Source organism: Centropristis striata, chromosome 7 (genome assembly GCF_030273125.1).
Source record: "Centropristis striata isolate RG_2023a ecotype Rhode Island chromosome 7, C.striata_1.0, whole genome shotgun sequence".
Classification (NCBI taxonomy): domain Eukaryota; kingdom Metazoa; phylum Chordata; class Actinopteri; order Perciformes; family Serranidae; genus Centropristis; species Centropristis striata.
Window position 1 is genome coordinate 18,276,568 of NC_081523.1, and position 14,264 is coordinate 18,290,831.

The 14,264-nt window shown below is 39.5% G+C and overlaps 1 protein-coding gene across 1 annotated transcript in view; it reads left to right on the forward strand.

Moving 5' to 3' along the window:
• pdlim5a (PDZ and LIM domain 5a) overlaps positions 1-14,264 on the forward strand; it is a 71,917-nt gene extending 57,653 nt beyond the window's left edge. The window contains exons 8-13 of the mRNA XM_059338146.1: positions 7,489-7,571; positions 10,507-10,708; positions 12,042-12,222; positions 13,474-13,594; positions 13,820-13,935; positions 14,175-14,264. Coding sequence (XP_059194129.1) covers positions 7,489-7,571; positions 10,507-10,708; positions 12,042-12,222; positions 13,474-13,594; positions 13,820-13,935; positions 14,175-14,264 — 793 coding nt within the window. The remainder of the gene's footprint in view (positions 1-7,488; positions 7,572-10,506; positions 10,709-12,041; positions 12,223-13,473; positions 13,595-13,819; positions 13,936-14,174) is intronic.

Genomic DNA, 14,264 nt, shown 5'->3' on the forward strand with positions numbered 1-14,264 from the left:
ATTACCCTAAAATGCATAATTGGTCCCAAAGAAGGCTTTGCCTCTATTAATTTCCTTTACTTTTGGTACCTTGGTCTAGCAATTCCCTTGTGACATCACTAGAGGGCAGCACAGACTCAAAAAAGTCTGAGTCCAATGGGCGTTTGACCTTTCCTGATGGTGATGACCAGAAATCATTTAGACAAGCTACCAAGTCTCAGAAGACCATTCAGCTTGACCTTTCTCCTCAACAAAGGTGCTGCAAAACAATTCTAATACTTGAAGTAAACTTTTCAGTGACAGGTCATTAAATTGATTCAACTATCTGTCCAATCTGTGATGTCTGCCCCCTCAGTTTCCCTGTCCAAGTCAATACTCATCTATCTCATATATCAGCACATCAGCATCTGCTTTCTACCAGACCAGTCAGGTACAGTATGATAAGGATTTTTACTTAATTGTTACAGGAAATATACATTAGTTCACTTTACCTCTATAGGGACAGTGCCACGCTTTCTGAAACAACGTTGTTACGTCATTTCTTCAGTATTTTATGTGGAGACATTTAATATAATTTTGGTTGTGTATTTGTTAACAGGAGAGAGCTCCTGTCAAGTCCTCTAGACTTCCTGCCCAGAGCAGCCCCCTGCCCTCCTCCTCTCACCCCCAGTGCCCCCAAACAGACCACAAGAAAAACACACGCCGAGCACAATAGTCCAGTGCAGGCGAGGTAAACTGTGTGGCAGTGTGTGTGTGTGTGTGTTCACCCTGAAAGTGTCCTTCTGTATAGTCCCTCTATCTTTATTAGAACCTTTTCCTCTTTCTGTCTCACAATTGACATCTTGGTTCCATCACAATTTCCTTTTCATTCTCTGCCTCCTCTCTTCCTCAATGTGCAATGACCTTGTCAGAACAACTTATCAGAGCAGTCCTTGGCCTTCTGAGAGGGCAGTGTCTCAGTGCTTATTGGACGCCCTGCTCATCACTCCAGTCACTCAGACTCCATCACTACGCTTGAGGAAGAAGAAGAAGCGTCGTAGCGTCAGTGAGCTACACCTGCCAAAGAATAAGAGGTAGAGGGGGCAGACCTGGACAAAACTAGTTTTTATTGTAGAACTGGAAAGAGTTTAGACTGTGTGAGAATTGTTGTATTAGACTGTTTTAAAGCAACTACAAGGAGGATTTTGATTTTGGCGCTCCATTTGGACAAAAGACACCTTCTGTTGTAAAGATCTTGATCTGGCCTCACTCGCATTTCTTTGTTAAACAAAGATGCAACCTTTCTTTATTAGTCTTACTATTATTTAAGATAAATAATTGGTATATGATGATGGTGAAACAACGTAACCTTTAGCCACTTTAGCCTTTAACTAACACAAATTCATATATTCAGGATTTATTTTGAATCTTTTCAAATCCCACAATTCTCTCCATCTGTTGAATGACCGACCGAGGTTGACTTTTCATATTAATCATATTCAGCATTTATTAAATACAGTTTTGTCTGGGTCTGAGTCCATAAAAGAGTGACAATACTACTACTACTAATAATAATAATAATAATAACAATAACAATAATAAAAGCTAATTCACTGTGTATATTAATGTGATGTGATGCACGAGCCGTCACAATAACACCACTCATTAACAAATTTCAACAAGGAAGACGACTTAAGATGGAAAATGTTAAATATTGTACTTGTACAATTTGAATATTATAACTACCTGTAATGTTGGCTGTGTATCTATTTTTAACTCAGCCTTTGAAACAGTAAATAGCCTCTGAGTCCACTGAACATGCTATTCATTGCAGTGAAAAAGCTGTGTTTGGTCAGAGCATGCCAGCACCAAAAGACACGGTCCATATGTCTCTGCGGAGACAACTCATACCAACTATGACATTCTGTGGTCACTGTGAAACAACTTGGCAGCATCTCACAGAGATCACTCATTGGCTAGTGGACACAACTGTACACATTAAAACCGTGAAGTATGAAAAGTGTGTGTGTGAGGGTTTAAGTGGGTGGATGTCTTTGTCATTGTGTCTGCGTGTGTGAATGCACACGCATGGATGGTATAGTGTATGTGAGGTTTGAATTTGATCCAAAGAATATCACAGTGCTGAATTATAGAGCATCTGCTGTGTGGTGGAGAGAGCTGCTGGACAGCAGTCAGCTCTGTTAATGGACCATTTGTTCAATGTTCAAACCGAACCAACACATTTATGAGATGCATAATACAAGTTCTCGTCAGAGCTACAGTACACAAGAGGTTACTTAACATATGTAAACAGTTGGGGGACTGAAATGTATTCTTTTTTCCTCATTATTGCTTAATATGAGCAAACAAGGCGTCTCATTATTAGGCAGCATGCAGTGCAGAAAATAGACTTCAGAAAAGATAGAAACAGAAACAACAACAGAGATGCAGAGCAAGGCCACCAACAGGGTAGTGATACATTATTTAAAATCTCAAGGTTGCACTGTATTATTGTAAAAAAAAAAAAAAGTGCAGAATAATGAGATGAAACAGGGACAAGATAGACTGATAAAAAGGAAATAAATGTATTCCTCTCTCCCTCCGTCCTCCAGTCCCTTTTTAATTATCCCCTCAGTTAACAAGGTTCATATGTGGCCCAGTATGTCCAGATGGTCAGCACTCTAACCGGCTACTATTGAATCAAAACAGCGGGGCCTCCATTAATCAACCAATCACCGTCCTGCAGAACACAATTAAGTTCCTCTATAATTGGCCTGATTGGTGGAGAATATTAACGAGCTGTGCTGTAATTGGCTCCAATGAGTGAAGGACTGGGGTGCATCTTATTTCCTGCTCTACTTGTCACCTGTTGTTAGCCAATTACCATAGCTAATGTGAATGAATGTTGTTAGCTTGTTCGCCCAGATAATTTGAATAGATGGCACCATAGCCTTTAATCTCACAGAGCATTATAGCTTAGTAGCAAGATGAGGAAGATGTCCTTCCTGTTCTTTACAGGACTCTTGTGCTTGATAAGTTGGTGCCAACTGATGCTCTTGTTTCCGTTTCCAAACAAAGAAAACAGATTATTATTATCAAGAAAACATACTGATATTTGCTTAAAGGGACAGTTCACCCCAAATCAAAAACACGTTTTTCCACTTACCTGTAGTGATATTTATCAGTCTAGATGTTTTGTTGTAAAATTCTGTTAATCCAGAGAGAAAATAGTTCCAACATGAAACTGTTCACAGCAAGGTCTCTGGATTATTTTAAGTAACAGGTCAGGATCTCTGGAGAGTTATTGCTGTTCAGTTTTTCAAATGTCTTTTTTTTTTTTTAGCACTTTGAACACCACAGGATGAGTGCTGCCTAGTCTCGTTAGATTCTAAGGAAGGCAGAAATGTCTACAGTGATATTACCAACACTGAGCAAGTCACACCAAAACAATCTAGATCAATAAATATCACAAGAAAGAGAAAAAAAATATGTATGTTTAATTTTGGGGTGAACTGTCCCTTTAATTTGGGTACTTAAAATCAGCAAATTGGGGATCAATCATTGGTTAAATTGCTCCCTTTTAATATTCACAGTAAATAATTGCAAGTAGATACTGATTTGGTAACCATTTACTTAAAGTATATACAGTAAACTGTGAGGTTAATGCCACTTGTTGATTTAAAGTTTACTTATAAAAATTGATCAGATGTATGGATACTAATTTCATTCATGAATATTACAAAATCGGAGCAACTGAAAGTTGAAAGAACAGAAATACAAGCTTGGTGTAGGTGCAGAATTGTAATAACATTGTAGATATTTGGCACTGTCTGCCTACTCCCTCTGTGTCTATATGTTAGTTAGTGTACACTGTATCCATGGCTCCTACTGCCAGACACATGGTGTACAAAATGATAACCAGATAATGAGAATGAAGAGAGATGCTCTGCAGTGTGACAGTCTCTTTCCTATAGAGAGTACTTAGATCAGGACTGCATCAGCTAAAGGCTGATTAGCTGGAATCAATGCTAACACAACAGCGTGCTGGGTGCATTTATCACAATCCCTGTCACTGTGCACTGTAGCCTGTGTGCTCTTTGTTTAACAGCGTGGATGCCTTTTCTATTCCTGTGTCATTTCAGTTGACATTTTGAGAGTGTTATTTTCTACTTATTTGATAATAACAGCTACTAATGGTGGAAATATTATTTTTTGAAAGCTATATAACCATCAATCTTTCTTATTTCTGTGATATTTTCCTTCTCACACCAAAGGGTGTCGTGGCATCAGTCTGCCACAGAAGAGGGAGACCCTCTCTTCTCTTCTCCCGTCAATGCTGTCTATGTGTTTAGGTAAATTGAATGTCTCCTCTTCTTTCCTCACCTCGTGACCCGTACATTTGACCACACGTCCCACAGCAGCTTTTCCAGTTTGAATCAATAATTTTAGAGCTTTTCCTGGGTGGTAAACCAAGTGCCCCCTCTGCTCTGTAGGGACATTTGAAGTAATGGATGCCTGAAATGTTCAAATGAAGTGTGTGCACGAGGAAATACCCCGGCTGAGGCAGGGAGGGCAGCTGAAACACAGAGCATCTACTGAGTGTGACATTCTTTCTCTATCTTTCTCCCCCTCTGCCTGTCAATTCAACTCTCACAGTTTCTATCACTCTCTGCCACTCTTTCTCACTCACACAAAACATGCAGACACAACTCAACGTAACTATGGCTGCAGTTGCCATAACACTTGTCTCCCATGAGTCCCCTAACAGCCAGGCACAAGGGGAAGACAGCAGTGATCCAACTGTTGGCATCAGCTACAGCTATGCATTATGGGTGTAATACGTCTGGGGAGAGATCACCGGCCCACCCAGGCTTCTCAACTGGCGCTGATGGACACACACATACTTGAAAACACACACACACACACACACACACACACACACACACACACACACACACACACACACACTTGATGTTACTCATAGAGAGGTTATTCATTTTGCACCATATATCAAAGCCAGTGGATATATGAGTTTGAGGCTCCATTTGATTGAAGAGCAGAGACATTTTGCTCCATTCCACCAAAAAAGCGGGACAAGCTTTGGCATCCGACTGCAGACAAGAAGTTAAGCAGAAAATTACTTTCAAAGCCTGTCTTAGTGTTTTTGAACCAAACCTGCAAAAAAAATGTATTCAGTCAAAATAAGTTAATTTCAATGAAACGGGGAAACTTTTTTTCTGAAAATGCACAGTGCCTTTCATTGTTTTTGTATTCAATTGATTATTTATGATTAATAAATCAATGGTTGTGATTTTAGCTATTTAATGGTCGGTTATAGGGCTAGGTGAGATGATTTGAATTGTAGTCAGTTACTGGATACAAATAACATTTTTGTAATTAGTAACATAATCCACTGAAATATAAAATAATGTAATCCAATCTGAATACTTTTGGAAAATTTCTAAATCAAAATTTTAAAATACTGGAAGTTATACCAGAACAAAATAATTGGAGTCCCCATATTTCTTTTTTTTAAACATAACAAAACATTTTAAATTCGAATAAAAATCAAAAATCATATTAACCCCACAAAAACAGCAATCTGTATTTTAGGCGGATCAAAGTGTATTTGTTTTCTATCCAAACACTGGTCAGTTATAGTTAATGGACAATCAGTCCTAAGTGAACTGAAATTTCCCTGATGAACAAGTGTCTCTACAAAATAATTATATATAAACCTCTTAAATGAAAAAACGGTGCTTCCCTACATCGTAGATCTGAAACAATGTTTCTGTTTCCCTATGAACAACTTTAACAAGTAGAGAAAGTGGAGGGAGTACTTTGCTCGGAGACGCATTTTGTTCTGCAAGAGAACGTTTTGACCCGAGAGAGAATGTGTGACCTAAAAAATAATATATAGCTTTTCTAAATGTTTACATTTCTTTAGAGACAAAGAGTGTCACGCTGTTCCACAGCACTGTTCACTGAATATGAGCTGAACTTCTATCATAGCACTTGCTAAACTTAGTTTATCTATTTTGTGTAGACAGCTGGTCCTGTGAGGTCATTTTCCCTATTCCATCACTTTAATTAGTGTACTGGCATCGTTTGATGTGACCACCACTAAACTTTACTACAGAGCCTGTTAAAATTACGCAGCCTTTGACCCAAATGTGAAATTTAGTTTTATTTCTTGGGGCCCATGGAAATGGACTGCTTATGTCTCCGCGGGGATTCGTTCAGTTTGTCTCTTCACGACCTCAACTGAAGCGTCCAAACACATACTTTGTGCATTCAGAGGAGACATATGGAACATCAAGGAAGGTGGCAACAGTGTTAACCTGTATATATGGTAGTTGTTTTAAAAATCTAGAAATGATCCACTGAATAATGTAAACTCTATACTATACCATAACAACTCTTCTCCACCATTAGTGCTGCCAGTCTGGTATCTGTCTACAGCACATCTGGACTGGGCACTTTTGTTCATTACACCATGCTATATTTCACTCCACCGTCGTCCATTACTCATTTGAATTGATATACTGGCATCATTTTTGAATGGGTGTGCTGTGTCATTAGTACTATACAAACCTTCTCGTCTCAAATCCATCATCAGGCCGGTGGCCTGGACTCTGTTCTCCTGTGAAAGTGACACATGGGCAGCATTTTTGTTCGTACCGTACTCACGAGTAGGAAGTGCACTGTGAAGTTGAGTAGTGTACTGTTTTGGCTGTAGCTGCATGCTGTGTTTTAGTTGGTACCATATTTGTCTCCACTCTGTCAGCAGGTAGGTGGTCTGGAATCTCTCTTACTGTATTTTGAAAGGAAATGGAAAAATTAGACTGTACTGGCGACAGCCGGGGCGGAGACATTATGTTTTTGGGTTTTCTTTCTGTCCCATTCTCAAGAACATGATAAATCAGCAACGTCTTGAGGGAATTTCTTCAAATTTAGCAGAAAAATCCACTTGGACTCAAGAATGAACAAAGCTCAGGGTCACAGTGACCTTCCTCTTGTTGTGAACACAATATCTTATATCAAGAATGTGTTCAAATTTGGCACATATTTCTAGTATTAAAGATCAACTGATGGAGGTCAAAGGTCAAGGTCACTGGGACCTCACAAAATCAGTTTTTGGCCATAACTCAAGAATTCATACACACACTGACAAAATTTCACACTAATGTTTTAATCATATAAAAATATGAAATTATGACATTTATTTCTTAAAGGTCAACTTCACTGTGACATCATGATATTATGCAAAAACACTTTTCTGGCCATCATTCAACACCATAACTCAGGCACAGAGGGAAAGACATTTGGTTAGATACTGAACTGGTGACACTATTGCTGCGTGCTCACCCCGAAACTGTGATTGTATGGATCCCCTGGGCTGCCTCATTGAAAATGTTTGTGAAGCATCCACCTTTTAGAATTTATACCTTTTACATTTACTTTATGAATTTAAATACAAATGAATATTTATTGGATTACATAACATTTCCATTTTGTCTCTCCACACAGTGAGGAGGGAGAGGAGCCAGAACTCAATAGCCACGAGTCTGCTGTTGTCAAGACCATGACCAAAGGACCTGCTTTATTCAAGGGTAAACTGTGTGTGTGTGTGTGTGTGTGTGTGTGTGTGTGTGCGTGTGCGTGTGCGTGTGTGTGTGTGTGTTCTCTCCTGTCCACTCAAGACAGCGGCACATCTTAAATGGCTTTTCATTTACTTTTTCACACATTCATAGTGAACACTGGTTATTTCCAGATGTCATTTTTCCACCCTTTATAAAATATGATTCATGAATCGTGGACCAAGCCACAATTGGCATGTGTCCTATTAACTCACTGAAATAACATTTGCGCCTTAGTGAACACATTAAAGAATACAGAATATATACATAATGCATGGGTTTCAGTGACAAAAATACATTTTTGTTCATCGAGCCAACTGCTGCATGAAATCCCTTGAATAGTACATGACTGCCTAAATCCACTGCCAATTCCAACAAAAGTACAACTGTGTGCCTGTGTGTGAGTTGCTTTCACTGAAGGCATGTTGCGGTATTTTTTCACTAAATTAACTAGTGGAGTATAATCGGACTAAGGTGCATGAACTGTTTTCTTAGCATAAGTCATGGTGAATGCATGCATACCTGAAATGTAGAGTCCCCCAAAATAGAATCCTTAAAATAAACATTCATTTACGAATTGAACTAAATCTTCTTTTAAGTATGTATTTTGACTGATTAATATATTCTCCCCTGCAGTTAAAAAAATGTTGTTTTTTTCTCAAACAAAAAAATGTTTGCTTCCAAATCCCGGCATAGTGTAAAACTGATTTACTGCTGTTGGATTGAATGTTGTTGCAGCCAGTTAGCGAAGGGAAAGAGGCTTATTTTCCGTGCTTGAAGCGTGACATATGTTGTGAAATAGGTCATTGCAGACTTTCTTTTTCTTTTCTCCTCTTTTTCCTCTGTGGAAGCCCATTAAGCAGGCGAGAAGGCCCTGCTCTGCCTGTGGCGCGTTGCTCACTCACACGTGCAGCAGTTCTACTCCGTTAGAAAGATAATATTTACTGAAGGGAGTTATGAATAAAGTTTTAAAGGCAGGCCACAGAGCTGCAATATAATGCCGGTTCTCCATCTGTACTCACCCCATAGATTCTGACACTGAGTGTCTTTTCTTGGCATTATACTGTTCATCATGTACATGCCAAAAAAACGGATATATTTCTGTCTGATTTGTGAATATTTATCTATGAAATAACTGCTACAACTATTACCCCATCCAGTCTGTGAACACACTCTCCCAGTTCTCATCCTGATGTAACTGCCACTCATTTAAAATCGTAAATGTAGTCACTTACCCGGGGACCCAGGCTCATGAAAATAAACTACTAGCTGTATAGTATCCTAACAGCAGTAAGCCGCTGACCCATTTTGAATCCTGAGCTGCAGTTAAAGAAACCAGCCACTCTCTTGTTGCAAATAGCCATTGTAAAACATATTGACATGGTGTTAGAATTTTAAAACACACACACACACACACACACACACACACACACACACACACACACACACACACACACACACACACACACACACACACTAATGCTGTCACACACATCCTTCACTTTCCTGCTACCCTCATTCCTAAGGCACCTTCAACATACGTTCTGGTTTGATTAATTGCAGCTTGACTAACCTCAAACCTCAAATTATTGACCTAAACTAGCTCTTTTGACTAGTTCGTCCAAGTCCAGTTTTTACTAGAAGTATCGCACTTGCTACTTGCATGACCTAAAAAGCACTTGCGTCCTAATGGACTCAAACCTAACCCACGGCACTTACTCTAGCTATGTTTCTTGACTTCATCCTTGCTTTTGTTGTATTAACTCTTATTTGTACGTCGCTTTGGTTAAAAGTGTCTGCTAAATGACATTGTAGAATTGTAGACTAGTATCCATTCAGGTGCACACTGCTTAAATAATGTGCCCATTAGACCACCTCTGAATGTGGTCTGAGCGATCGGAACCTAAATGCATCCTCAATGTGCTTTGAGTGCTTTTACACCTGTATGTAGAGCGGTCTCCTTGTGCTCAGATCATCCATGATGCATATTGATGTGTGTCCTTTTGGGCTGCAGAAGGCAGTTGTTTTCAGTGAGAAAGAACTACAAAAAAATCCCACTGCAAATTAGGCATTTAGCAGAAAAGTAGTCAAATATGTCCCTCAGGAGGTGGAAGAGACAAAAAAGCTAAAAGACAATGAATCTTTAATTCAGGTGTGGGCTGAAACACGACTCCAAAATAATGATAATGATACTCTGATACTCTAATGATACTATAACTTCTGGATGTGTAAATAAGTAACTGTTCGCTTACAAATTTGCTAGATCAACTTATGTGCCCCAACATGGTCAAAGAATTCAGTTATGCAGGTTTAACCTGATGAGTGTTCAAATAAATGCCCTACCAGTAAACCCAGATCCATCCCTAGCCTAACATACACTTTAACATGGTAAAAAGGCAAGCTCCAAAAGTAGCCCTTTCCTCCCCGTGCACACACATACAAAAACAAATCTCCATCCACACTGTGGAGATCAAAGGCCGAGCTACATGTTTAGCCAGGTGTGGGTCTGGGTTTTAGCTGAGGGAATGTCTTGGTGGTCTGTGTGTGTGTGTGTGTGTGTGTGTGTGTGTGTGTGTGTGTGTGTGTGCGTGTGCGTGTGCGTCTGTGTGTTTGGTCATGTGTATGCATGTGCTATAGGAATGTGTCGAAGGTGGAGTGAAAGATTCAGGGAAGATTGATGCTGTGAATTCATGGTTGTGACAACAGTAGTCAGCCAGCTGCATGCGCCGCCATGACACCTGCTGGGTGTGTAGACAGAGAGGGTAGAGGTCAAATAACTTACACACCTGGGAAGAAAACACAAATGCACACATATCATTTCTGATGTTATAATACTCACTTCTTTGTTTTCCATTTGTTCATCCTCTATTGTTTCTTAACCAGTATAACCTTCTCTCGTCTCCTTCAGGTCACGGTCCGCGGCCTGGTTTGATCACCCCATCTTTCGGTATGAAGGGTAATGGAAGTGCCAGTGTCCCAATGAGTCCTGTCCCAGCGCGACCTTTACCTCAGCCCCACCCGAAAGATGAGGACACCCTGGTCCAGATGGCAGAACATCACCCTGCTGGGACTCGTACACCCATGTGTGCCCACTGCAACATGGTCATCAGGTGAGGGACATGAGCTCTGTCGTCAGGATTAAGTGAGGCTGTCATGACCATTTATAGTTAAAATTGTTAAAGAAAACAGCGTACACCCATGGTGTTTACTTTCATCATGCTTATACACTGCTTGCTCAAGGATAATAAAAAAAAGATGCAATCTCATCAACTTGGCTGCACAGACATCCATTTGAACTCAAGCAAATTAAGATAGGAAAGGAAAATATGTCCACTTCTCAATTATTCAGTGTCTCAATTCAGCACTTACAATAATTAAGTGGAAACAATCTCAAGTAAATAATCTGTGTATGAAACTGTAGAACTACATTGATCTGACTGCAGTGTCGATAAGGGGAAGAGGAATTAAGTTGCACCTGCAGTCAATCAAACTGTAGTGATGTTGCACACGTACGTACACACATACACAATATAGACTGACACCAACTCCTTGTTATCCTGTTCAGTATTTTACTTCATCCTGTCTACCTCTCTTCTTCTCCTGATTGCCCTAGCACGAGCGTTATCTCCCAACTTGTGTCACCTTACATTAGCACTAAGGATAGGGTAGCTCACATGCTAATAGCTGGCAAGCTTGCACCACTATCAGAGTAGCTCAGATAAGCACAGCTATTGTGTGTTGTAAATTAGTCTCAGTTGTTTTCCCACTTTACTTAATCATCAAATGGACAGGGCCAAGTTGCTGTCTGAGTCGACGGAGAGGATGTTGGTCACAGTAGACCATTTGTGACGTCAACACGTTGCATCTCTTAAATGTGATCCTTGTATCTGAAGGAACTAAGTGTTACATGATCAATTGCTCAAAAAACAATGAAGATTTGAGAATTCTATATACATGTAGATATTAAACTTTGGACTTTTGGACTGTTCAATAGACAAAACCAACAATGTGATAGTTTGACTATAGGTCTTAAAGGGAATGGCATTTCTCACAATTTACAGAAATATCATACAATAGAGTAAGTAATTAATCTTGTTTAAAAAATGTAAATGAATCAATAATAAAGATGATCACTTCCTCCTACATACATTACTGTTTCTACTGGCTGTTTTTAGGGTGTTTATGACACCACTATGTACAATCATTACCGCCTTGATCGTTCGAGTTAATTATAAAAAAAAAATACATAAAAAAAATACTATACATTCTAAATGTAAAATATTATAATGAACTTGATTGAATCGGATGTAAATGATAATATTTCACATAGCAACTCTCTTAGAGGAGAAAAAAAGAGCTGGTTTTTTTGTAGCTTGTGGTAAAATTAAAAAAACAAACTTGATTTCCACTTATCCTGTTGTCTCTGCTTGTCTTTTTCCCCAGAGGGCCGTTTTTGGTAGCAATGGGGAAATCCTGGCATAAGGAGGAATTTAATTGTGCCCACTGTCGTATTTCCCTGGCAGACATCGGCTTTGTGGAAGAAAAGGGATTTGTCTACTGTGAACACTGCTATGAAGAATTCTTAGCTCCGACATGCAGCCGCTGCCGGGCCAAGATACTGGGGGTGAGTTGGTGTGAAATGATGGTATTTTTATGTGTTACACAAACACACTAATACCAGCATATACTGTATACCCTGGTGAAATGTCAGGAACTTGTGACATGAAAAAAAATATTGCCCAAGCCTAACATACGTCACAAAGAAGGTCCCAGCTTGGGTTTTAAGGTTTCTATTGACTGACGGTATGAGAATAATAATTTGTTTTTTGAACATTAAAAATCATGTAAACATGTTCTAGTAGAAACCTAAAACACGTTGATTAAAGTAGAAGTATGAATCTGAAAAAGTCATAATATGCCCCCTTTAAATCATCCTACCTCTCAATGAGAGTTAGAATAGAGGTTGACCCAACATTTAAGCACATTATTTAACTAATGTATGTGTATCCAAGCACTCATTACTCCGGGATCTGTTTCTCTTCAAACCTTCCTCTTTTTTCTTCATATAACTTCAGGTAGTCAAGGGTCATGGTAATCAATAAGTGATCAAATAATACCATGAAATGCACAGGAGTAGACATTACCAAAGGGTTCATTTTAAAAGGTACCTCTAACATGCAGAATTAATGCATATAAGGCAAATGTAGGAAAGCTATAGGTTTAGAGAATCTCTATAGTGACCACCACTGAAACTCAGGAATGTAGTATATGTTCGGATGTTAGGAGAATTAGGCTTAGAGGCCTAGAGGCTGCAGGTGTAGCATGAACCCAGAGTGTCAGGAAGCTGAGATCTCTGCTCTCATAACAGCCCTGACATTCATCCCTCACGTGTTCTAACCTCTTTAGCCTCAATCCCTTTCAACCCTCTATTTCTCACACATCTTCAACCAGCTTAAGGCTTCTTATTAACCTGTTTTCTCACTCCCTCTCCTCTAATCCTTCATTTTACTCCGGCCCACCAACTTTCCATTGATTCCCTGTCCTGTCCTGTTCTCACAGTTTAAGGGTGGGAAAGAAAGCAGATTGTCTATTTTAAGCTTTGTCATGTGGCCCCACAAGAAAAAAACCACAATATTTAAATGTGACATGAGAAAAGGACAGACTGTAGGAAAGGTTGTGTATTCCTGACACGTAAAAAAAAAAAAAAAGACTGATGAAAGAGGGATTGATGATAGAAATGTAAGACTTGGTAACTTAATAGTCTTTGTATCCTGGATCTTATTCCAGTTATGGTACTTACACACACGAAGACCAGTACTCCAAATGAACTGCTTGATGCATTCAACTAACCACACTGTTTTCTTTTTGCACTCAGGAGGTGATAAATGCCCTCAAACAGACGTGGCACGTCTATTGCTTTCTGTGCGCTTGCTGTCAGCAGCCAATCAGAAACAACACCTTCCACCTGGAGGATGGAGAGCCGTACTGTGAACAAGGTGAGTGATGATGGCTCTGAACAATGCGCTCATTGGACACATTGACCATGTTGATAGTGCTGATGAAAGACGTCTGAGACAAGAAGACAAAAGTCAGTGAATGGAAAGACACAAGTAGTTCTTTTTTTTGAATGGACTTTTATTTTGGTTTCAACAAAAATTATTTGTGAATGAAGTGCTGATGTTTTGTTCTGTATGTGTCATGCCGTGTTGCTTTGTCTGTAGACTTCTACAGTATGTTTGGGACCGGATGCCATGGCTGTGAGTTCCCTATTGAGGCGGGAGACAAGTTCCTGGAGGCCCTTGGTTACACCTGGCATGACACCTGCTTTGTCTGCACTGTAAGTGAAGGCTTCACAGTATGTTAATACTTTACAGTACAGTTAGTTAGAAAGACTGATATCCATCAGACCTGCATGCCTTTGAATTGTGATGGCAAGACAAAGCTGTAAACATTTATGTAAAAATATATATATATTTTAACCCAACCCATGATCTTTTCCTAAACCTAACCAACCTACAACCATTTAACCACATGTTTAAAACTTTCGTGTGTGTGTGTGTGTGTGTGTTTCATCAGGTGTGCTGCACCACTCTGGAAGGCCAGACCTTCTTCTCCAAGAAAGACAAACCTCTTTGCAAGAAACATGCTCACACACTGAAGATATGA